Below are 27,674 nucleotides of genomic sequence, written 5' to 3' on the forward strand. Positions count from 1 at the left end.
TAGTAGATGTACTAGTGTCCAGACTATTAAGCCACACAATGAGCTGTTCTTGGTATAGAGGGAGACAGTTTGCTTTGCTCATGTGTTCATCATTTGAAGAAGGCTTGACTGTCAGTTGAACAGAATGCAAGTTTTTTTATGCTTTGCCCTTTCAAAGTTGGATTTTGAATTATTAATGTTTTTGCAACAGATGTTGTAGAGCTGAGTGCAATATAGGTTTTTTTTCACTTGATCCACTTGAAATATGCAGAATTTTTATCTTGGACTGTTTTGGCACACTTGTTGGAGAACTGAGGCTTGGACGATGGTTAAAAGAATTATTTCTGTAATTTGGTTGGAGCAGTTATTTAGATCAGACTATGCAAAAGAAAAATAGAAATCAGAAGTCATTCCATTTTGCACTATTGTAGTGTCCAGTAATACAAGTCTGAGAATGACTGGATGAAGGTCATTCTATAGAAAGGAAACTTTTTGATAGATTATGGTCTGTATTACCAAGAGGGCTTCTAACATTACATGACATTAAATGACTGCTAACAGCAAATACTTTTTCATACCTTCCATCTTGATTAATGGAGTTTGAGAAAAGATACCAATATAAATTGTGAATCTTGAAATTCCCAAGAAACTGATCTGTTTGATTTTTCTGTAATCTATAAAAATATCCACTTTGCAGATATAAATACTCAAAAAAGGTCAGAGTAGTAACCATGTTTTGGAGAGTCATAAAGACAGCAAATGAATTGGACAAAGTGTGACTGGAAATTTGCCTCAAGAGTAGATAATACAGATGGAATTCTTAGTCTGCCATTCTTCAAAGTGGAATGTCAGAATATGAGATCCTTTTGTTTCAGACAAACTTAAATTCTCACTTTATGCTTTTTTTATGGTATAACACTACTAATGTGTTCAGTCAGTTTTATGTTTTGTTTTAAATAAATTTTTAATCCACCATGAAAGAATGTTTATTAACTGGAAATTGGATGAACCAAGATCCATTTTAGCAAAATATATAGATCAAGCATCTATTAATTTTATTGCATTAATTCTCAACATAACAAACTTTTAGGACAAAGAACCTCGGGGTATCATTCCGTTGGAGAATGTCCAAGTGAAAGAAGTCCAGGATCGCAATAAACCAAATTGTTTTGAACTGTATTCGACAGGAAGTGATGTTATAAAAGCCTGCAAAACAGATTCTGAGGGCAAAGTAGTTGAAGGGAAACACACTGTATATCGAATGTCGGCTGCTTCTTTGGAGGAGAAAGATGACTGGATCAAGTGCATCAGGTATATCACTAGTTGTTTGCTTAATTAAAATTTCAAACACATATGATATGGTATTAACACATTCATGATATGGTATTATTAAGTATTTATTAATGTATATAAATACTCATCCATCATCCATCAAATCAAGAAATCATGTTTCTTCAGTTATCTTCCATCTCTGACAACATCCTCTACAGCAGTGGTTCTTAACCTTTTTTTGCCTGGCTCGTCCTTTCAATTATTTGTATGGCCTGGCACCCCTACTCAGTTTTTCACTAAGTTAATGACTCAATAAGATAATTATAATATAGCAAACCTAAATTACCATCAACATATTTGAACTGATAGTTAATTGAAAATTAATTACTTTGATACAAATTAATTTTTACTTAAAGAAAGATGTAAACTTACTGTATTTAATAAGCCAATCATTAATGGCTACTCTGAGCCTGATGAGATTCTGCTAATTTTTCAATATCAGGTTCAATGTTCGACAAACAAAGTCTCAAGTCTCCTCTTTCACTTATTTGCAGTCAATTTCGCTGCTTATCTAACAATTGCAACACCACGCTGAATCCTTTCTCGACCAAGTATGAAGAAGGAAAAGCAATGAGCAGTAATTTTATTTCTTGCCAAAGCTGAGGATACTTGTATTGCATGTTTGGCCAGAATCTTTCATAGCCATGCTGTTGGAATTGTACTTGAGCTTCAAAATCATTTCTTAAGTCAATAAATTTTTCGCACAAATTTGGATGAACAGAAGTAGCATCAGAAAGAAATGGATTTATAACCCAGTCAGGTATTTTAAGCTCATTAAAGTCTTTGAATCTAATCAAGTCTTCTTTCAGTGTCAGAAGATGGGAACAATAACAATCCAAATCTGTATCTAATATTAAATCGTCATCTATTATTTGTAGACTGGGAAACTGCAGAAAATCTTGTCTTGCAATGTTCTGCTTGTAGAATGTTAATTTGCTGATAAAAGCATTTATAATTCCCTTTACTTTAATGAGATTCATGTTACTTCCCTGCAATATGATGTTAACCTCATTGAATTTGGTGAAAATATCGGAAAAATATGCGATATCAACCTTTTCCTTTTTTTAGAACATTGCACAAGTTCTCATCACGTGATTTAAGAAATTCCAAAACAGTATTGTAGAGATCATTAAGGCATCGGCGACAGTTTCCGTTTGAGAGCCATCTAACTTCAGTGTGAAGCAAAAGATGCTCAAATTCTTCATTTTCATGGCAAAGTTCCTGAAAAATACAGGTATTCAATGACTTGCCTTTTATTTTATTCACTGCTTTAATAACATCATCGAAAGTCTTATGTAGTCTACTGCTAAGATGTTTTGCAGCTAAGTGCTGTCTATGAAGAATGCAGTGAATTGTAAAGATATTTGGAACTGCTTCTTTTAAATGTGCTATAAATCCATAGTGCTCCATCAGTTGCACACACAATAGTATTTGTGAGAGGAGTGTTTGTAGCATTAAAAAGTCTTTAACAACCTTAAAAACTGTAAAACCTTTTGTGTAAATTTTCAGTTGTTCAGCAAACAGAAACTCTTCAATAATTTCTTCATTAGTATTTATATAATGTACGTAGGCCATTAACAAAGCTTCATTGTCACATAAAGTTGTCTTATCAAGTTGCAAAGAAAATTCTATGGTTTTTAAATCATCACAAAGTTTTTTTCAATGTCCTTTGCCATTTTGTCAATTCTTGTTGATACTGAACTATTGCGGAGAGAAATTTATGACGTTATATTACTTTTACCTGGGCCAATCATCGTATCTAAAATTTCGTTTATAGCCAGTAAAATGAGAGTTTTAATATGTGGCTTTCCACATTTGGCAATTAATTTTGAAAGTTTGTAAGACACAACAAGTCCATTCTCTTGTTGGTTACTTTGTTTTGCAACCAACCCTTTAACGGTTCATTGCCAATCACGCGATATCGCGTGTTGCGAGTTCTCACTGGATGGCCGATCACGCATTATCGATTGGACGTCGCTAACTAAATAAAAAAATTTTAAAAAATTGGCCACCACACGAAATTCCAATTTTCAGCTTGGCAATGAACGTTCATTGCCAATCACGCGATGCAAGTTCTCACCAAACGGCCGATCACGTGTTATCGCGTAGACGTCGCTAACTAAATAAAAAATATATAAAAAATTTGGCCACCACACGAAATTCCAATTTTCAGCTTGGCAATGAACGTGTTAAGTCCAGGACAATTTTTAAATTTGGTCTTTAATTCACGAAAGTACTCCACATCCATTTTTGCTTTATTTGGATGCTTTGTACTTAAATGCTCAATCATTTTTTGAAGGCTTCATTCCTTTGTTTGAGAAAGTTTTTTCACATATTAAGCACATTGGTAACTGCTCATTATTTATAGATAAAATAACTCCATATTTAAAATACTCACTTGAATATTGACAATGCTTTCTTTTTCCACTCATTTAATGGGCTGCAGTGCTACACAATATCAACAAAGTGTGCCGCACGATACCACATAGATTTAATCTGCAAACCAGAGCTGTTAGATAGGCGTTAGGAAAAATAGCAGATAAAGCTTATAAAAGTAGTGAATTCTACTAAAAATAGCCCAAATTAATTGTTTTCAATGTAGAAAATTCAGACTAATAAGTAACCCAATTACTTATCTTTCAATGTCAAAATTCTAAAAAATAAGTAGCGAATAAATTTGAACAGTATTGCCAAACATACAATTTGAACAGTATTGCCAAACATACAATTTGAACAGTATTGCCAAACATACAATTTGAACGGTATTGCCAAACATACAATTTGAACAGTATTGCCAGGCATACAATATTCTGAACAGTGTTTCCAAACATACAGTATAAATAGTGATGCTAGATTACTACGAACTTTTATTATTAGTAATATTAGTGTCCTATTCGCTATCGCTACTTCCGGTCTCGAGAGCGGTTTCCTTGTGTGCATCATCAAAGTCATCTTCTTTCCCATTCAAGCAAAAATTAACAGTCATTTACAAGACTTGAGATACATAATGAACAAATCTTCACAAATGACTGAGAAGTTAAAACAGGACACGAAACAGACAGCAATAGAAGGCCAGTAGAGATAGAGTAGCTATGATGACGTGCATATGATTGGTGCGGTATTAACAAAACATCGCACTACTAAATGACAAAGGCAAGCCGACAGTTGTTGAGTTGAAATGTTAATTCTCATCAACTGAATTCTATATTATCTAAAACTGCCATAACAACATTCACTATATATTTCGTAGTTATACTTCTCATTACTGGGCTAACTCGCACAAAGTTTCAACCCCTCCCCCCAGTTAAATTTTATTGCTGGTTCTTTGCTTGTTGCTTCTGCTTTTGTCATGTATTAATGACATCAAAAATTTCAAAAATTGGATAATAGTTTTTAGTTAGATACTGTGTTTACTAGTGCAACATATGGTTTTACTCGAGTCTGTACAGCATGGTTAATGTAGGATGGGGGGGGGGGGGGCATGTGATTCATTAGTTAATTGCTGTTTTTATTCCAGTTGTCTCTAATTACACTATTTGAGAAATATATTACACAGCCTGCAAATGTCTATGTACCTGATTCAGTGATACAATGAAACTACTTGCTTTTCTTGTGTCTGCAGTATAGTGGTTGTTGGGAGGGTATGTTGCTTACTTTGGTGAGCGAGTTATTATCACCCTCACGTGAATGTGTTTAATCTTTTTTTTTGTGTGCGAGGTATATGCAAAACTTTTTAATTTCTTTTTCTGTAAAGTAAAATCAGGGGTGCTAGTTATATTCGAGTAAATACGCTAGTGCTGACTGCCCCCTTCAGAGTTCACAGCACCCCAAGGGGGTGCCACTGCCCAGGTTAAGAACCACTGCTCTACAGTGAATAAACTATGCCATTTGGTCTGACAAAAATTGGCAGACTACATGGCATAGAACAAAAATATTTGCAATCTTAAAATTCCTATATACTAAAAATAAAACGTTTACAAAGCTATCAATCGCATCTTTATATATTCAAAGTACAAAATTATCTTCACCACTAGTAATAAACTACAGAACTCATTAAAGTATAAAACTATATTAACACTGTCTGATATCTTGGAACAACGTTGTATATAAATTTAACTGCCAATCTGGCTGCAATTTCTTACATTCAATTTGCTGTAATATGTAATACTTCACATATTACAGCAAAGATAAAACACAGAAAAATGAAAATATAAACAAATACCACCAATGAAATATTACTGCATACTTTACAAATTGAAACCCAGCTCTCAAACTGAGAAGATTACCATTACTGATTTCCAAGAAAATAAAAGCAAATTACATTGCTAAGAATGCATCGCTATAAGAACTGACCAACATGCTATCCTTGTGACAATTAAAAAATTACTTTCAAGCCAAACTATTTCCACTTAACATCTTATTTAGTTAACCACATGACAAGCTTACACTTAGTTCTTGCTATCCACTATCTGATGATGATTTATCTGAAACAGTCAGCACACCATTATACTTCTGACTTGTCATGCATTCTTATAGGGTTTTATTTATTCTGCCCCTTCTTCTTAAATCTGTATTTTTCAGTCATTATCATTTTTGTTTATTTGTGTTTCATTCTTACCATTTCATATTATTCATTAGTTCTATATGTTAATATAGAACTGTTGATATGTAAATATCAACTATCAGTTGATATTCATCATGAGAGAGCAGAAGATAGTTTATGTGATGAATTTCAGTGCTGAAAAATAAGTTATTTTTGGAAGTATTTAGTATCCTGTTCATATCCAGAATATCATCACATGATATTATGGATATTATCAAATGTACCCCTGAGGGGTACATGTCAGCAATTTGATGACTTTTGGAAGACCTGTTTAGCATTAATAACATGGAAAGTTTTTTTTTTTTTTTCTTAAGAAATCGAATTACTTTAAGTTTTGGATATCTTCATCAAATTCCTGATATGTATTCTCAAGCAGTGCACTGAATCTTCCTATTGACAGTTTTTCTCCAAATTAGTCTTATCTGCCAGCTCTTATTGTCATATGTATTATTTTGGTCTTCTAGGGCAGCGCTTCCCAAACTGTGGGCCAAGGCCCCCTTGGGGGCCGTGAAATAATGAAAACTAATTATAAATGTTTTAAGACTAAGTAGATTTTTTTAATCTTAGAAGAAATGTATTTAATTTTTATTATTTATTATTTATTTTTTGTTCGTTTTTATATTTTAATGGAAAAAATCACACATTGGTGTTGGTTCACAAATTTTGCTTCTTATGTATTTTGGCGATTAATGAATATTAGTAAATATATACTTATTCGTATGAGTTTCATTTCAATGGTATTGATAAGAAATACAAAAAAAGATTACAGATGCAAAATCTTGAATATAAATTGTATTGAATATAAATACAATAAATATTATAATAATATATATCAATATTATGATTTTTTTTTCGATGGGGGCCGTGAAATATTTTAATTTTTCCAAAGGGGGCCTTGGCATCGATAAGTTTGGGAAGCGCAGTGTTCTAGGGTGCTTCTTGAATCAATCCACCTAGATGTTTGTGTTCCTCTGAGTCTTTTTCCTGGCATTAACACCTGTTTTGTTAACCTTTCCTCCCCCTGAGATTGGCTCCGCTCACACATTCTTGAATGCTAACAATGTCACTTTGTTTCCTAATATCTTTATTTTTGATACAAATGTCAGATTAAAATCTGACTAGCACTTCTTGTTCTTCTCACATCTGTTTTCATAAATGCTGTATTTATTGCTAATTTAAAAAATATATATATTTTACTGAAAAAGAGAGCCAAAAGGCTTCACTTCGGCAATGCAGAATCATTCAAATTCAGTGGATATTGAATCCAACATTATTTCATAGCCGAATATAGAAACTACAGGAGTTTCATGCCGAATATAGAAACTACAGGAGTTTCATGCCGAATATAGAGACTATAAAAGTTTCGGCAGATACAAGCGTATGATCTCTGCCCTGTCATGAAAGGTTGCTGTATGCTTATATCCACCGAAATTTTTATAGTCTCTGTATTTTATATTCGAAAACCTGTGACCAAATCTGGGCACAATAGTTCATGTGTGGCCTAATCAAAGCTTTATACGATGGAACAAGAATCTCCCTACTTCTACGAGTCAGTGTCCTCCGCATCATTCCCAGAAGCCTTTGTGTTATCTTCACAATTTTGGCTGTATGTCCCCTAAATTTCGTATCCTTATCCACTATCATCCCCTCAGATCTCTTATTTCTTCCACCTCCAACAATATATCTTCATCAAGCATAAATTCTGCATCCCGTCTTTGTTTTCCAAATTTTAAAACCTTAAATTTTGTAACATTGAACTCGCATCCCAATTCCTATGCCCAGTCATTCAATTTATTCAAGTCTTCTTGTAAGGCCACAATCTCTACTCTTCATGGTTCATCCCAACTTTGCATCATCTGCAAACAACTGAATATTTCCATCCAAATCTTCACCAATATCATTAATATGCAAGTTAAACAGTAATGGCCCCAAAACAGATCCCTGAGGCACACCAATAGTGACTTTCCTTTTCCTGGATATCGCTCCCCCATACACAACTTGTTGATACCTATCAGATAGCCAGTCCCCAATCCACTAATCTAATATCCAACCCCATCCCCCTCTAGTTTGACTATCAACTTATCATGCGACAATCTATCAAAAGCCTTTGCGAAATCTACGTATATTACTGTGTATCTTCTCCTCTGTCCAAGGAAGCAGTGACCTTATTGTAATAAGTAAGTAGATTACTAAAACATGACCCATGACCTCCCTTTAGCAAATCCATGCTGTCTATCAAAGATAATACCATTGCTGTCAACCCAATTCTGGATCCTAGTTCTCACAAGCTTCTCCAACAACTTAACAACAACAACAACACCTGACACACAGATAGGCCTATAGTTTGATGCTTGAGTTCTATCACCTCCTTTATGAAGTGGCACAATCTTGCCCTCCTTCGGAACTTGACTCAGTGCAAGACTCGTATTAAAAAAATATGTCAAGGCCGGCGTCAACTCCCTGGCACATTCCTTCAGAATACGTGGTGATATATATTGTTGTGTCCCAATTTATTATTATTATTCTATCTAGTGAAATTCTGCTTATCTATATTCACTTTTATCTATGTACGAGATATCACCCCAAAATACAAATATTTAAGTTATTTTTCCCCTTAGTGTCCCTAATATTTATATTATACTGCGCCTTTTGGGATATTTAGTTTGAGATATTAAATACAAAAACAAGGAGCAATTACTAAAATATGTCTGAATGTGAAACAATATTGCTTCGTGACACTTTATCTCGTTTCTTAACACATTAATTTCCCGCATGATTAGGTTCGTACGTTTTTCAAGTGGTGCATTGGGCAGCAATTTCAAACAACTGTTATCAGTGAATAAAGGTTTATTAAACTCATTAGCATGGTACAATTCAATTTCTAATATAATTCAATTCAATACTAAGAAAATATTTACAAAATAACATTAGCTTATCACAAGTAATTTGGCTATGATCCTATATCGGCATTACGATCATGCTGCCATAACAAATTCAACATAAAATCATATGTATAATCCCAGATCTAATTAACACCTTAGTTAACCCTATATTAGTCTGAATATATGCTATATGCTGTAGCACATGGACATATATGATCAATTCACTCTATTTAACTATCCAAAACTATGTAGATTAAATTAACCTTTCACTGTACTAACACATGACCTTGACATATAAAACTTTCCTATACATTATAATACACATGCATAATTCTCAGGACACATGAATTACTTATATAATATTAACAAGTATATTTTCATTATAATCAGTCATGTACTAAAGTCTTAGTATAATTTTCCTTAGTCTCTTCAACAGTTCAGTAATAGAATAATGATAACAATTACAGACGATTTTCAGTTAACATGAGATTTTTACAATACCTTTTTCTCTTGAGTTTTCTATATTGGCCTCTACTCTTTTCTGATTGTACTATCCTGGTATGATCTCTCCTATAATTTGTCACTCCTTAGTTCTTTTGGCAATAAACTGTGCTTACGTGATCTTAACCTTTCGTTTTTGAATTAAGGACTCACTTTGAATCATCTATACCATGGCTGTGAAACTCATCACATGGACACCGACTTCTTTACAGATTTTCTTTTCACTGGACAATGAAACACTTGGACAATACCTTTGGCTAAATGGCATTCCTCATTTCTTACCATAGAAAATACGGAATCGAGATCCCGCTCACTTTTGTTTCCTTGTTGTGACGACGGAGATAATTCCAATCCCACCACTCGGGAAAAACCATGTGAAACCTATACGAAGGAGCTCGTGAAGAAACTATCCTGGAAAAAAAAAGCCTTTGGAGGGTTTTCTAACCCTTTTATACCTTGACCCCTAACGGCACCCACTTTAATTTCTTTTCTCCGCCCCTTACTTGATTCGACTTCACCGACCAATTAGGGTGGCGTTTTTCTGCCAAACATCCTTTGGTCGGCGAGGCCGTGACAATGTCTCAAATCGGGAATTGACCCTGAGCGATGATAGTTTGTTGTTTTTCTTTTGCTAGCCTCTAAATTAATCCCCTTTCCAAATTTTCTAGGAATTTGCTTAATTTTTTTATCTCTAGCCTCTCACATACAATTTCTTATTACTAATCTTTTCTGTTTTACTTAGCTAATTGTTTTATATCACAACTGTAATATTTTCCTTCTTTTATTATTTAGTTCTTCAAACACCTTTTTTTTTTATATATATATTTTACTTGGATGCAAGAATATTTTTCTTTCTTTTAAATAATTCATCTATTAGCTTTTATACAGGGGTTTTATTTTATTTTCTCTTCATGTTACACCATGATAGCTGGGAATTCTACATTCTTAAGGTATCAGGGTGTAACAATATTATCAAGTCCCACAGCCTTATTAAAATCTAGTTTGGTCAATTCCCTATACATCTCTTGCTCACTTAGTCAGTCTAACCTCCCCATCATCAACTGCTCTCAATCTCTCCATGAAGTCACATTCACAAGAATGAAAGACCTTTATAAACTGCTCATTAAGTATTTCCACTAAATCTTCTGCAACAGCTTTCTTTATACCATTTTCTCCAATCAATGTCATCCTTCCATAATCATTCTTTCTTTCTTTTTCTAGCTATGTATCGAAAGAACTCCTTAGGATTATTTTTGGCTTCATTAGCTAATTGCTGTTCACACCTCACTTTAGCTACCCTCACCAGCCAAGTCACTCACCTTGCCTGGTCTTTGTAATCCTCATGAAATTGGTTATTTCCACTTCTCTTATGCTGCCTCCATAATGCCCTTTTTCTCTGTATCGCATGCTTATTCTCTTTATTCATCAATTTCACACCTACCTTATTTAACCCTCTTGCCCTTGGAATACATTTAGGCATTGCATCTACTAGATAGTTTTTGAAAATCTCCCAAGCTGCATTGATCTCTTTTCCAACTAACTCCTCATTCTATGCTACACCTGAGCTCTTCATAATCACCCCTCCCCTTGTAGTTCCACATATACCCTTTTCTCACAGAGGTCCTCACACTGCTGGCAACCACCCAGGTAATCACCTCATGGTCACTCTCACCAATTGGTGGGTGATTTGACACCTCATTTATAATTACATCCTCTGATGAGATGACCAAATCCAAGGCCCTCAATCCTCGCATGCCCTCTGTTACTGTCTGAGGTAGTTATCCCTCAAAAACTCAAGAAAGTCATTTTCTTTACTTCCAGTTGATATCTCATCATTCCAGTCTATATTGCCATAATTAAAATTGCCCATAATGATTACTCTTTTCTTATTTGCTTGGCTAATTTGATCATACATTTCATTATCACTACCATGCACATTACCTGGTCTATAACAACATCCAACCAAGTATTTCATTCCATTCACCTCTATCTCACACCATACTGCCTCAAAACCACTGGCACTATTTCCCTCTTGCACCTCTATTTTGTATGGACATAACTCTTTCTCTATCATCAATACCACTCCCCCCTCTCTTTTTACCCCTTCTGTCCTCACGAAACACATCATACCCTTCTATCTCTATTCCTGTCAGGATGTTGTCCTCATCTAGCCATGTCTAACTTATTCCAAAAATTTTTGGGTGAACATACTCAATTAGTGCAACCATTTCATCTGCTTTGTTTCTTACACTTCTAGCATTTGTATACAAACACAACAGCTCATTCCTGGATCTATAGCTAGTTCCACTGATACCACTCATTCGATGTGATCTCTCCATGCTCAACTGGGGCCATTTCCGTTTCTGCTTATTCATTTTAGAACCCTCTTCAATTCCAACTGTTTCCTCTTGATCCCAGGTCATTCCATCCTTTGCTATCTACACATGCTCTCCCATCCTCTTGGAGCATCCACCTTTCTCACACTGTGTAGCCCCGTCCATCCCGAGCCTCCCCGTTTCCCTGTTCCTCTTGCACACTCATTCTCTCATTTTCCATACTCATGCCACTCGCTTTCTCATTCATAACCACCTCTTCAATTTCTCCTGTCTTACTCTCCTGCTCTTCCACATCACTTCCTACTTGATCTGATTCATTCTCTGTACTCACTTCTCTACCTTCCAGCAGCAGTCTCTCCAAGTGACTCACACCATAACCACTCAAATGCAGTCCATCTCTCTTATATAGTTTACTTTATCCTTCAAACTCATTCCACACATTAACAAACTGTACTCCTTTCTCCTCACACATTTCAGCTAACATATCATTCATAATCCTTGCTCTCTGCCTGATCTCACCACAGTCATACCTAGGCAACACGTTTACTATCCTTCCTGTCACACTATTTTCTTTTATCTGTCTAAGCAGCCTCCTGATATTCTGACCTGGTCTTTGTCCTCTGTTAAGTTTCGTACCTATTAAAACCATCAACTCCTTTGCTCGCTCCATATCCAATGCCTCAATCCCTCTACTCATTTTACTGCCTGGAAAACATACCTTGTGCATCCTCTCAACTAGCACACCTTTAATAATAGAGTCGCCATACAACGCCACTCGCTTGTCTTTCGTTAACTCTTTTGTACCAACATGATATGTTTTAATCGTTTTCACCCAAATTTTCTTAATTTCATTCCACATCCATTTCATCTCTTGCCTCATCCAACCTAATTCAACTTTCGAATCTAGCGTCACATTCTCTCTATCATTCAATCTTTGTAATTTTCGAACTCTCGACCCCCCCCCCCCCCCCCGACTTACACTTTCACTCTCATTCATCCTTTTGAGTTTCCGTACTTTCGGTCCATGGGTTCAACTTTTGCTATCATTCATTCTTTCGAACCTTGCATCACGCTATTTTCGGTTTCATTCATTCTTTCAATTTCATTGCCTTCCGCCACATTTGCCTCACTTTCATCCTTTTTACCATCCATTATGGTTTTCAATCACTCGTTTTTTTTTCAATGATTTTTTAACAAATTTTTGCCTTTCTTTCACACCATTCTTCTCTTTCGCATGAGCACTCATTCTCCCCGCGACATTTTTGCTACTAACACTTTCTGTCATCAAATGCATATTAGCATTCATCAAATCCTCGTTTAGCTCACACTTTGCACACACCCTCCTTCCATCTTCCCTAAATATCCACAAATCATCTATGTAATCAAAAGAATACATGTAGCGCACCTCACACTTTCAGAGGCACTCATGAATGCTTTATTAGTGAATGAGTTTGAGAGATGATAGGTATTGTTTGAATAATTGTTAATGTAGCCTCCTGTAATGAGTACTTAATCTCTGCTGGTCCCAATATAACAATAACAATTCCTTTTATGTGCCTGAAATACTTCATCTTTCTTCTGCGCTGCTTTTAATGTGTCTCAAAATCCTATTGGTCTGGTCCAAAAGTAGAAGTCATTTGTTTATCATTTGACATAAACTTTTATATTAAAAGGTGTACAAATAAATGTGCTTCTTGATGCACATCCCAAAGACAGCTATCCTTTTCTTGTCATATTTTAGGTTCCAGCTTTTGCAATCCATAAGTTACTACCAAAAATGTGGCTGTGTTGATCTTATCTTCCAGACTTTAACAGGTATATGACTGTTATCTAGCAGAAGGTCTAGGAATGGCCAAGACATTGAATTGCTAATATGCAGTTTGATGTTAAATTATTCATGTGAATTCTTTGTATTTCTACCAAATGTAAAATTTTCATCAATAACTTTCTTTGGATATGTCTTGAAACTCTTGAGATGTGTGGGTCCTAAACTCAGAGGAGTGGGTGGATCGATTCAGTCAAAATTTCCCATTCCTTCACTGTGTGGTAACTGTCTTAAAAACATCATTTTTGAACAAAGTTATAAACTTTGTTCAAAAATGATGAAACTAAGGTAGTTGGATTGAGCTCCTTAGATCTAAATTTGTAATTTCTAAATCAAGAAAATTAAAGGTATGAAAAGTCACTCTTTGTGCACAGAATCCATCCTGATCTTGCAAGATGGATATTGTGTATATTGTAATAATGCTTTCTATGTAGACGGATTCATTTGTAATGTGAGAATAGGCATTGTAATTCTATTTTAAAATTGGTCATTGTAACAAAGATATTTTTCCATGGATTATGCAGCAGAATGATATTAAAAATTGAAGACATTAGGAAGCAGCCTGACATTGTTTGCATTCAAGAATGTGAGAGCAGGGGGTTAATCTAAGGTGGTATAGTTACTTAAATGGTATGGTTACATAATGGGAGAAGAAATGTTAGCAAAACAGGTTTTTGATGCCAAGATGGTAGGAAATGACTGAGAGGAAGAAAGTCTAGGTGGATCAATTCAGTCAGAAGTTCCTTAGAGGAAGAAGAAGAAATGCTAGATATGGCAGTATTGTAGTGCTGATGAGTAATAGACTCATTTGGAGGAAAATTGTTGATAGATCAATATTGAGGTAAACTTAATCATGTAGCTGTCATAGTAGCCTGGACACCCATTTAGGGTACATATTGGTATGATGATGATGACGATGAGAAAAAAAAAATATAATTATGAATAAGATCATCTGATTCCAGATTCCTTCATCATTTCGCTTTTTCAGATTGGTTAATCTGTTAGCTCTTTGTTCGAATGTTTGTTTCACTCTATAGTCATAATTTTCTTTTTTCAGTTTTCTGATCCTATAGTTAACCAAGATTTTTGTGCCATTACTCATTTAAAAAAAGTAAAACACCGTTTCCTTAATTAACTGAAACATAGTCATATGCTTTTAAAGTTAACATCGCAGTAAAACACATTTTTTGCTTCTCAAATTTACAAACTATCATCATGGAACTTTTTTTTCTCTGTATTTACAGATAATAGTTGCTTTGGATCTATCTACCTAACATTCTTAATAATACATCCTTATATAAGTTTGCAGAAATGATTTTCCTATAGATTTGATTAGTGCATTCTTATTTCCAAAACATACAATCCCTCAGCAATTTCAAAAATGTAAAAACTGTATTTTTAGTCAGTAGTAGTTGTATCATAAAAAAACAGACTGTAGCACACTCCAATGTGCTCTCTGCTAGTACCAATTTTTTAAGGTAGATTCAAAATTTTGGCTAACATTTTTGAGAAATGCGATGTTTTACCTCAACAGTACTGCCTCAACTGTTATGTACTGCTATACTGAGCAGTACATAACAGTGCAAGCCAGTACAGTTGTAAGAAAAGGGTATGTTACTGCCAGTGCCCCCCTCCCCCCTCTATTCATTGCTATTTTAAAAGTTTCAACAAGTCTTTCAGATATACTGTATTTTTAATAACAGTTGACAAACACACAGAAAAACAGAATTTATTAATACTTAAAAATAATCTGATAAAATTATGATTCTCCTAAAATTTGATAATGGAACAATCCTTTTTATCTGTTGTGTTAAAGAGATAGTAATTAATGTGTAAATGATCTGGATTATATTAAAGAAGGATTATTAATTTTGACATATGTGCAGTTTTTGAAGGTAAGAAGCATAGTATTTGGAATAGGACTTGATCAGAGTTAAGATGCTATGATTTTGAAGATGAAGAACCAATAATTGAGCATAGAGATACTTATCATCTAGGAAAAATTAATATAACCAGTAAAAAAAATACATTAAACTATGAATGTAAAATAGCTGAAAATAAAGAATAAAGCGAAACCACGGCAAGTCAGCAACGACATTATTAGTATTATTATTACGTGACATCTCCAGGGAGTCCAAAGACTCATCGAGGGAGGGAACCTACTCTACAACTCTGTCAACACCACTCAATCCACCAACTACAACTAACCGCAACTACACCAATGCCATCTTCTGCCCACCAGTGGTATTTCCACAGGCAATCACAAACATCCATGCCCACAGTGGGATTCGAACCTGCAGCCTTTTGGCTGGTGAACGGATACGCTAACCACTCGAGCCAGCTAGCTAGCTGTTTCATTTAAAATGTCAGCATAACAGAGATAACTGAGTTTGTTTCATGGTTTAATCACATCTGTGTTTTGCACCATATTGCAATATGGTGTAAAAGGTTTTTTGTTCTCTTTTTTTTTTATTTATTTTTTTTTTTCAGCTCTTAAATGCATAGTTTGTTTAATTTTTTTTTTTTTATTATGAATAGTCAGAAAGAGGAAACAATAGAACTAAGACAGAATAAGATAAAGGAAATGCTGGTCTACATAGATCCTGGGATGGAGGTGGGTAGGCATATGGGCAAGTTATTACTACGGAACTTCCATATGGTTGTGAGATACATTGCAAGATATCTTCTTTACTTGCCACAGAGTCTGTGACACCAGTATTTAAACTTGCTCACTGTCCATACTTACCACTTTTCACTAATGCATTTCATATATCTACTCTCCATGCAAAAAAAAAAAAAAAAAAAAAAAAAAAACACTCTGCACAACTTCCAGAGGTGGCTGCTTGTACCATTTCCTTGTTCTGTTCTATGAAAAATCTTTACAGTGTCCATCCAGTAAATATATCTCAACAGTTTATATCTCATTTATACCATCTCTCTTTTCTGCTAAGCTGTGCAGATTGCATGCTCTTAATCTACTTTAATGGCTAACGATCCACAGTTTGAAGGGATAGGTATTAAGTTATTGCCATCGGACCTCCATAGTTATAAGACTAATTGCAGAAGATCTTTAGGAACCACAGTATTTTATTCCACTCCTTAAACACACTTTTTCATTTGTACTTTTGAAAACCCTCTTGGATTTTCCTTGCACCATAACGTTTGATTCCTTTCATGTTAGTCTCTTCTTCATTACTGTTTTCTGCTTCTCTCTTTATACATCTTCAATAGCTGCTTTTTCTTTCAATTCCTGTTGATTTACGTAGTCATATGTTTAATTTCAGATCTGTACCATTCGATACTGTTAGCACATAAGACCAAGATTCATTTCTTCCAGACATTCTTCTTTCCTTTTGATACTGTAGTGAACAAATATTTAAATAGTTCCCATGCACTATTGATATATTGCCTCAAGCAGTTCTTAAGGCCATTATAATCACCAACCTTATAATGTCACATAAATTTCTTCCTTATCTAGATTGCAGCTTGCCTTACTCACAAGTCAAAACCATGTGATAACTTTCAACAGCTGACCGTAAGAATTCATTCTCAGTCACAATCAAATCCTCTGATATTGCAATCAAATCCTAAACTCTTGATCTTGAAGGACATTTATCTTAGGCTGTATATGGTAATGTTCCTTCTATTAGATGAAGCCAGCCTTGTCACTCAAAAATTTTAGAATTTGAGTGTTATGTGAACAAATTGAAAGAAGAAAGTATGTATTACCAGAGTTAATTTCCCATAATCATTACTTTCTTCTGACTTGCTAAAATAGTTCATTCACTAAACACTTTTCTGTTCTGCAGCCTAGAAAACATTTCACTAAATATCCTCTTCTTCCCATCCCATTCCCCCCCCCCCTATCATCTAGAAATATATCCTTCAGTTCCTGTTTAGTTCCTGTCTAGATATCATCTGTGTTTCAGTAGTATCATTAATCTTTGGAACAAATTGAATAGTCCACAAACTTATTCCCAGTACTCCTGGCATTTATATATGCACTGGTATCCAGCAGTAAGGATGAACTACAGTTTTACCTGTATATGAAAAAAAATTCATGACTACAGCCAAATGTGGACATAATTTATTGCCAGCATACTAATTATTATTATTATTATTATTATTATTACAGGTATCTCCATGGAATCAGTAGACTCATCACAGGAGACCCAAACTAGTATAGCAATATCTCTCATATCTCTTCTTGAATTCATTTACAGACGAAAAGCTCACAACTAAGTCAGGCAATGAATTCCACTCATTCACCACCCTCCAGGCAAAAAAACAGGGATGACCTCTTGTTCTTCCATCACTATCACACAGTGAAACATTTCCCCTGCATCAGTGCTATAAAAACCTTTCAGTAATTTAAATGTTTCTATCATATCCCCCTCTTCTCCGCCTATCAACCAACCTCTGCAATCCACAAGCTCTCAATCTGTCAATGTAGGGAGCATTTTTTACATCACTCACCAACTTAGTTACTCTTCTCTGAACCCTCTCCACAGCCTCCTCATCTCCAAGGAATCAGGTGACTAGACCTGAGCACAGTAATCCAAATGTGGAAATATCAACGCTTTCATAATAAATTAATAATAATAATCTTATAAATTATATTATGCCAAAAAATGTGCTACAAATTTCCTAAGGACATATTTAAGGAATTTATGTACATTGCTTACAGAAAACTGTGGAGAGACATTTTGGTATGGAATATGTCCACCCTAAACTGCGATGCAGCTCTCATGACATTGTACCATGCTTAGCACCAAGTGAAGCAGGAGTTCTTTAGGCAAACTGGCCGACTCCTCCTTCAGAGCAAGGATTTGTTTGTTTTTTGTTTTCTGGAGGGGAATTTCGAGCAGTAATGTGTCTCCCTATTGTGTCACAAATGTGTTCTGTGGGGGGGGGGGGGGGTGAGATCTGGAAAGCATGCTGGCTACTTGATTCAATTAATATCCATAGTCTCCAGAAGTATCTCCACTGCTTGTGTATGATGTAGGCAAAGAATTCATAAAAATGAATTCTTTGCCTACAGCACCACAGAACATGCCATTGAAGAACTTCGTTGTGGTATAGTTAACAAGGGAATAGTCCTTTGTTAACTATGCATACAAAGGAATGGGGTGCTTAAGGGTCAAAGCTGTACAGCTGAGAGGAGACCTCCACATAGCTTTAAAGGAATGCGGAGAACCGACCAGGGATTCTGACCTAATGTCCAGTCCTCACCTTCTCGTGGTGCACCCTGTTGTATCTACTTGGATACTGAACGAACGAGGATGGGCTGGCAATTTGGGATTTAGCCGACCATATTGTATTCTTATTGGTTAGACCAAAATAAAAAATGATGGTACAACATAACAAAATTTCATGCCGGCTGGGGCGTCGCCCGGTTAAACAAGGCCCCCGTTGTTTTCGCCAGAGAACCAGGGCAACAGTGAAAAGTCAACTACTGGAACAAATCTGAAAACAAACCCCAACTCAATATCACCAGGGTTAAAGATTGGTACTATCAACGTAAGAAGCCTGAATGGCAAAGAAATGGAGCTAACTGAGGAATTAGATAAGTACCAGATCGAGATAATAGGGGTGACTGAAACAAAAAAGACAAAAACTGGAGAGATCTTTCTGAGCAGTAAATACAAAAGGTTATATTCAGGCAATGACAGTCAAGGAAAAGGAGTAGCCATAGTATTCAACACAAAATACGAGGCTAATCTTCTTGAATGGCAGGCAGTCTCAAGTAGAGTGGTGTGGGCAAATATGAGAATCGGGAACTGGACAATGAGACTTATTTGTACCTATGGTCCCATAGAAGGTTGTACTAAGGTAGAAGTGGAGGAATTTTTTGAGGCTTTAGAAAAAGCAACTGACACAATGAAAAAGGAAAAGTTGGTCCTTGTTGGGGATCTAAATAGCAAAGTAGGAAATGATTGTGAGACATACAAAAATATTTTAGGAAAATTTGGAGAAAAGAGCAAAGCTAATAATAATGGTAAATATCTGTTGGATTTCTGCTCAGGACATGGACTGGTTATTACTAACACCATGTTCCAACATAAAAATGTGCACAAATTCACATGGAGAGAAGAGGCTAGGAATAAGAAAAGTCTCATTGATTATGTTATTGTTGATAGTGATGTTTTCTCCCTGATGCAGGACACCAGAGTGTACAGAGGATTTGAAATTGGAAGTGATCACTATTTAGTCTTGAGCAGGATAAAATTGAATTTCATATTGAAAAGAATAACATGTAAGAAGGTTTTAAAGCGAATAAAAGTTGAGCAGCTCTCAGATGTGAACTGTAGACTAAAATACATAATGATTATTGAAGAAAAAATGAAAGAGTTTGAGAACAGGAATCAAACCTTGGAGATTCGGTGGCAAACTCTGAAAAAAACATTGATTGATTCTGCCAGAGAGGCATCTGGTGAGGTTGTCTGCTAGGATAAAAAAAAATCAGAACTCCCTGGTGGACACAGGAAGTTAAAGAGGCAGTGAAGGAAAAGAAGAAAGCATATCAAAAGTTCCTGTCAAATAAGTCAGCTTGTGCTCTTAGAGAGTATAGAGAGAAATGCAAGAATGCTAAACACTGTGTAAAACTAACTAAACAAAGTCATGGGAGGACTTTGGCAAGAATATAGAAAATAAATATCAAGAAGGTGGCAAAATATTCTGGAGGGTGTTGAAGAAGCTTAGGAATGGAGGAAAGAGTGCTGTAAAAGGAGTTAGAGATGATAAAGGTGGCATGAAAACGGGAGAAAAAGATATCCTTGAGGTATGGAGTAATTACTTTGAAAAACTGCTAAATGAAACAAGCAATGATGACAGCACGGTGGTAAAAAACAGTGAACAGGCATGCAGTCAGGAATACATATCCATACTTGAAGTAGAAAAAGCCATCAAAGGCTTGAAATGTGGAAAGGCAGCAGGAGTAGATGATATTCAACCAGAAATGCTCAAGTATGGGTGTATAAGAGTCTTACAGTGGCTGCACTGCATAGTTCAGAAAGCCTGGGCAGAGGGACGAATTCCCGATGATTGGAGAAGAGCTCTCATAGTACTCATATATAAAAAGGGAAATAAAACTGGATGTGAGAATTACAGAGGTATTTCCCTACTGAGTGTTCCTGGCAAGATCTATGCAAGTATACTTGAGAAATAATTGAGAAGAATTGTGGAAGAAAAGCTGGGTGAAGAACAAGCTGGATTCAGACCAAATAGAGGCTGTCAGGATCAGAACTTCACTTTACAACAAATAGTCGATAAAGCATGGGAATATAACAAAGATCTGTATTTAAGTTTTGTCGATTTGGAAAAGGCATATGACAAGGTGCCAAGAGAGAGAAGCTATTCAACACGCTGCAGTTATATGATGTCAATGGGGCATTATATCAAGCAATACTTAGTCTTTATTTGAGTTGTAAGTCAGCAGTTAGAATTGAAGGAAGTACAGGAAGATGGTTTAATATTAAATCTGGTGTGAGACAAGGATGTACATTATCCCCTCTGTTATTCATTATCTATATGGATCACATTATGAAGGAAAGTGGTATTAAGCATGATATCAAAATTGGAGATGTTAATGTCAGCTCTTTGCTTTATGCGGATGATGTTATACTTCTAAATAAATCCGCTACAAGTCTGCAAGATTCTCTGACTAAATTGAATAGCTGTTGTAATAGGTATGGTATTGAAGGTCAGCAATAAAAAGACAAAGACAATGAAAATAGGCAGAATCATTGAAAATGTCAACTGTGTTGTGAATGGAGAACCTGTGGAACAAGTAAAACATTTCAGCTCCTTAGGCATGATTTTTACTGAAAATGGTAAACTAAATATAGAAATAGACAACAAAATCAGCAAAGCTGGTATGGTGGGAAGTCAATTGAATAAATTCATATGGAATAAGAGAGAAATTAGTTGGAACACTAAATTAGCTGTATACAAGACAGTGTTCAAACCAGTTTTAACTTGTGGATCTGAGAGCTGGGTCAGAAGTAAAACACTTGACTAAAGACTAGAGACCACAGATATGAGAGTCCTGAGAAAGATTATGGGCATGAACAGATGATATTAGGAAAGAACTTGACATTGTCAGCATCCAGGAATGCGTTAGCAGAGCTAATCTCAGGTGGTATGGTCACTTAAACAGAATGGGCGAGGAAAGATTAGCAAAACAAGTGTTCTCTGCAAGGTTGGCAGCAAAACGACCCAGAGGAAGACCAAGATATAGGTGGATTGATACGGTACTAAGTGCCTTAGACGATAGAAATATAAGATCTGATAATGTTGGAGTCCTGACAAGTAACAGACTGATTTGGAGGAAAATTGTAGATAGGAAGTTGGTAATGATGTAATTTTTTTCATGTAGTACTATCATATCCTGTATACCCCTTGAGGGTACATGGCAAAAATTTGATGATGATGATGATGATAAAGGAATGGTCCCTTTTTTCCAGCACTTGTAGCTTGGTGCATCCATTAAGAATTATGCTTCTGCACACCATGAACCCCCCCCCCCCAGCACTGCTGTATCATTCCCTTTCAAGAACTTTCTCACGATAGTAAGCAGAATCACTTGATCTGGGATGAATGTGTCATACTAGATCAGGTGTTATCTAGAATCGGAGGAAAGGCTAAAGTGACTCATCTGTAAAGAGTAATTATCCCGTTGGTGTCTTGTTAAATTTTTATGGATACGCCACCACTGAAAACATGCTCTATGATGAGCTGTGGATAAAGGGAATGCAGACTACAATCCTTCGGGCATATAGGACTGCTTGTCGCAGATATCTTGCAACAGTTTGTCGAGATATCCACATACCTGTGCTTGAATGGAGCTGACTTGCTTTCATGCTCCATGATAGAGCAAGGGCAATCTCTTAGCAAATGTCTGGAACACATTACATTAGTTTGAAACTCTGTCCAGAGCCTGCATACAACACTATGTGAGATTCCAAGCTCTGGCCATAAATTCTGCAGCCTTCTTCAAGCTTTCCAATAATTCTTCCCCATGTGAAATCATCTGAATGATGTCTTTGAAACATTACAAAACATCCTCGTTTGCAACTTTATTCCTTTATGAAAAGAGCTTCCTTCAAATACAATTTGTATAACTGATGATTTTGAGTAAAAAGCAGGATATACAAATTGCTACAAGCTGATTTATCTGAATCTGCAGTTATAATATTCAGAATTTGATTTTGAACACAGTATAGAAAGAGCAATGCATTACTTTTTTCCCCATTAGCCTAATATACTATACAGTATCACACCACTTACTTATCTTTTATCCTGGCAATCTTAGTTTTCCTTCATAATTTCAAATACAATCCCACCTCCTGATACTCTCTCTCTCTACACATTCTTGCTCTATCGTAGCATTTATTTTCACAGCTTATCCCTTTACCTCTTCAGTATCGTTCCTCTTGCACTCCCCTGCTGTACAGTCTCTAGCTTCTTTGTAACCCAATTCATACTCACCACTTCCAACATTTTGTTCTGCATACTCTGAATGACTGAATTTCCATACTACAAGTTACTGAAGAGGTCATAATGTAAAGAGACAAAGTTTGTTTTATCAGATATATGAAGATATAAAGTTATAGTCATCATCAAATTACTGATGTGTATCCTCAAGGGGTGTACAGGATATTATGATAGTATACCACTTTATTATTAAGCTCCTGTGAACAATTTTCTTCCAAATTAATCTACTATTTGTCAAGACTCCATTACTGTCAAATTTTATATTTGTCTTCTAAAGCACTCCTAATTGCTCAAACCATCTAGATCTTGGTCATTTTCTGCCATCTTGGCATCACAAACACCTGTTTTGATATCCTTTCATGACCATACCACCTTAGATTAGCTCTGCTCACATATTCTTGAATACTATCATTGTTAAGTTCCTTCCTTCCTTCCTCGTCATTTTAATATGATTCTGCCACTGATGCTATGTATTCACTCTCCTATTTTTTTGCCAAAACTTATATTTCTTTCTGTAGTCTTTTGTCAGAGTGCTTTATTTCTAATTCAACTCAGATTTGTAAGTTAAAATTGGTTTCAACACTCAGCCTTGTCTTGTATGCTGCTGGTTTAGCGTTTTGACTAATTTCTCTCTTCCTGATATAAATACATATAAATGTTTTTGTCTAGTTTTAATAGGTCCAACAGAAAGTGGAGTAATGGTAGTTGCCAGTTCAGTGAAGCAGTGATTATGGAAGTACCTGTAGAAAAGACACTGGGCTAAAACAGTGCATCTATGAGATAGAGGTGGAAGCAAGTCATTAAAAGTGGATGGGATTATCTATCAGCAGAATCGCTCTTGTCTAGACAGCATTAAGAATTTTTAGGGATGTTTTGGATATACAGTTCTAAACAAGTAAATAATATTCTGAAGATAGGTTAAGTTGGAATTTGTACAGAGTTGGATGGGTGAAAAGAATGCCTGCCTAGTTTTTCAGATGATGAGGAGGCTATTGATGTAATGCATTTATTATTATTATTAGTATCTGACCTCTGCGGAGTCTGAGGCTCATTGTGGGAGGTACCCTATCATGTGCAGGCACGTACACACACAAACAAAAGCTCATCCAACTCTACCTTAAACCGATTCAGTGGGTTTGCATTCCCAACACACTCAGGCAATGCATTCCACTCTCCATGACACGAGCCTGCTTCTCACTCCTTTGCTCACACCCTCCTTATACAGTTCCAAGGATGGCCTCTTGTTTTACCCCCCCCTCCCATTCTTTGAAAAATTTCTTCCATGTTAACTTGGTAATGTAATAACTCCTGACCAAATTATGTCTCAATCTGTATTTATGCTCCACATTGCAAAAACCAGTTACCACCTTTGTGAATCTTCTCTGGACCCTTTCTAACATATCCTCATCACCATGAAAACCAGAGTACCAAATCTGTGCACAGTAATCCATATGAGGCCTGATCAAGGCATAAACAATGGAATCATAACCTCTTGATTTCTACACATCAAGGTCCTCTGCATCATTGCCATTATCTGATGTGACTACTTCATAATGTGTGCAATGTAGCCCCTGAATTTCAAGTCATTGTCCACCACTCCTGGCTGGTGATTTCTTTGCATACTATGTTGTTAGCATGTTTTAGGCATACAGTGTATACTAAAAAAAAACATTGAAAAGCTAGCCTCATTGTTGAGTTTGTTGTCATGCAAAACAAAGAAAGTGATGGAGTGATATAATTTTAATATTTATCGCACATGAGAAGTATAAAAATCTATAGCATGCAGTGCTATGTGTGCATTATATTCTTAAGATTGCCAAAGCATAATTGAAATGAATGAATGACCATGTCATTTGGTTGAAAAGGCCTGATTTCTGTTGATAATGCAGGGAACATTTGTAAGGTTTCATTTGAAGGTTAGACATTCTCATACAGAGATGGCATAATCTTTCACTCCTGGAAACTTTACCACTCTCCCATCCCACCTCTGACAAAATAGAAAAATACAACTACAAAACAACCATACATGCACACATTAACAAATCTAACAGATTATGAAAATATGATTATTGATTTATTAATCACCGTATGAAAAATTTTCATCTATGTATACTGTGTATCATACTATGTATATTGCCTGTAAAATACCAAGTAATGGGGAGGATGAGGGAAACAGAGTTGTAAGAAACATAACATTTTGATGCTGGAATCTGTATGCATTGTTTGAATCAAGAAAAAACAAGCACAAGTAGTGAGTGCATGAGCATAAAAAGATAAATTTTGCAGTTTTTAGAGGTACTTGTTTACTATCATATTTTGCTATATTCATAGATATTATAAGTTGCTTTCTTTTGCAGGCAGAGCATTAGTCACAACCCATTTTATGATATGTTGTCAGCAAGGAAAAAGAAAGCCCAGCATATAAAGTAAAAATAGAGGAAACAAGCCAGACATTTAATTTCTTTTGCTAGTTGTTGCTGATGCTCTTACAGAAAGAAAATCTTCTGTAAAGTGCTTCAAATAAACCATATTGTCTACATTACATATTGGGACCATTACTAGGAATTACTGAAATTTGTAAACCACATTAATTGGTTAATAGATCATTAATATTCAGTTTTGCATCCAAATTATGTTTATCTCAGTGCATTCTAACAAGTCTTTCCACTTCGAAAGTTTTGTTGCTTCAGCTCAGTTTTTTGTGAAACTGTATAGATAAATAGGATTTAATTTGTGGCAATTGCACATGATTTGGAATTGTACCAAAGATGCTGCCTGTTTGTAAGGTAAAGACACTCTCTTTATAGAGTTAATCCAACTCAGATTACTAATTGAGTCTACTATTAATTTGTAGCCTATGGGCACACTAAGTTCTGTTACTACCATAGTTGCCTTGCTGTGTTTTGAGAATTCAAATGTAGTTTTTGTATTGAGTGTAGTGTGCAGATATAGGTTAATGCAGTGTTATGTGTTGAAGCAGTTTAAAAATAAAATATTATTTTATTTTTAAATTAATTTTTATGTGTTTTCAGATGAATAGAACTAATGTATTGATGTCTGTATTCTATTTATTTATATAAATGCATTGCCTTTGACAGATTTAGAATATACTTGCTCATGAAGTGGAGGTTTTGTATAGATAATTGTGCATAATCCCTTGTAAGCATTGTAGTTTACAAACCTTCCAGACTGTTCTAGTAAAGTAGTCTTTAACTGACTTTGGTTTTTAAATAAAAGTCATGTTTATACTGTGCAGTAATGCAATTTTTTTTAGACATGTGTTAGTATTTTTTTAAGACAGAGTTAAATTTTGAATAGTTTTATATCTTAGTATGAGTAGAAGATGAAGAAATTTGTGATAAACATGTCAACTTCTGTAAGCTTCCTTTCTAATGCTGCTTTTGTTATCAGTGAAAAATAATTACTTAAAGATAGAGTAGTGATCAATTTATCATATTGTATAGAGAAGAAATGTCATTTAAAATATACTTAAATATTATGCCGAATATGTAGTATAACTTAAATGAAGATTTTAGTTTTATAAATTTATATAATATAGTAACATGAATGATGTATATATTCCTGAATCTTATGAGGTGAGACAGATACAGCACTTGACTTTCATTCAGGATTTAAAATGAAACCATTTTTACATGTAAGGTAGTTGTTATTAGATGAGTTATTAGATGAAATATAATAATGATGGCTGTTCACATGTTTTTGAAATAACTACAAATTTGTAGCTAATTGAATTTTAACATGGGGATTTGTACAACACTTTAAGATGAGAGTTTTTTTTTTTTTTTTTGTTTGTTTTTTCTGTCAGAAAAGAAAATTGTCCAGAAGCATGTCTTCCGCCTTCCCATTTTATATTGTCTTCTCTTCTTTCATGATATATTTGTAACGTATTTCTTTTAAGTAGCTTAAAGCCATTACATGTTACCTTTTTGTTGATAATAGTCAATGATATTGATTCCTTACATTTTCAGCAAGAATGAAATTGTTAAATGATATGCATCAGAAATCTTTTTTTTTTTTTTTTTTTTTTTTTTTTTTTATTATTATTATTTACTTGCAGTGGATTTAAATTCTAGCCACTTGATCATTGTGTTGCCCTTTCTTGAAATCGATATTATCACAAGTGTTGACACCAGTTCTTCATGTTTTAGGTCATGATGTTGCTGACTTAGAGATTCAAAATTATTCCAGTTTGCGAAAGAAAATGGGATGGAGAATAATAAAATTTAAAAAAAAAAAAACATAATAAAATATATATATATATATATATATATATATAAGTATAGTAATAAATATTCAGTCCTTCCTTTTGAACAGGATTTTGAGAATAAGTATTCTTGAAAATTTATCCATAGTTAACACTAATATGTTAACTTAGTATTAACAAAGTGAATCAAGAACTTTCAGAGAATGACTTTATATAAAATCAGTGGTTTATTTCATTAACAACTAAATTTAAAGTACAAACTCATAACAAAAAAAGTGCATATAATAGTTTAATAATATCAGTTTGGTTTTCTGTGAAAATTATTTCTCTAAAATTACAAATATATATTCACATTTTTGCAAAAAAAAAAAAAAAAAGAACTTTTAGAAGAAAGCTCACCATAAAATGTATATAATATATCAGCCACTTAAATAATGGCTCTGAAAGATGAATGTGATACTTCTATATGTTTTTGTATAAAAGATTAGTCTTACAT

At 34.9% G+C, this 27,674-nt stretch overlaps 1 protein-coding gene across 1 annotated transcript in view; it reads left to right on the forward strand.

The window, feature by feature from the left end:
* LOC150107873 (cytohesin-1-like) overlaps positions 1–27,007 on the forward strand; it is a 287,240-nt gene extending 260,233 nt beyond the window's left edge. Inside the window, 2 exon segments of the mRNA XM_090390530.1 lie at positions 1,070–1,290; positions 25,311–27,007. Of these exon segments, the coding sequence (XP_090246656.1) occupies positions 1,070–1,290; positions 25,311–25,383 (294 nt within the window). The 3' untranslated portion in view covers positions 25,384–27,007.
* Positions 27,008–27,674: the final 667 nt, after the last annotated feature.

This window comes from Typopeltis vanoorti, chromosome 3 (assembly GCF_054136105.1).
Source record: "Typopeltis vanoorti isolate ZY-2024b chromosome 3, IOZ_Tvanoo_1.0, whole genome shotgun sequence".
In the NCBI taxonomy this organism is placed as follows: Eukaryota; Metazoa; Arthropoda; class Arachnida; order Uropygi; family Thelyphonidae; genus Typopeltis; species Typopeltis vanoorti.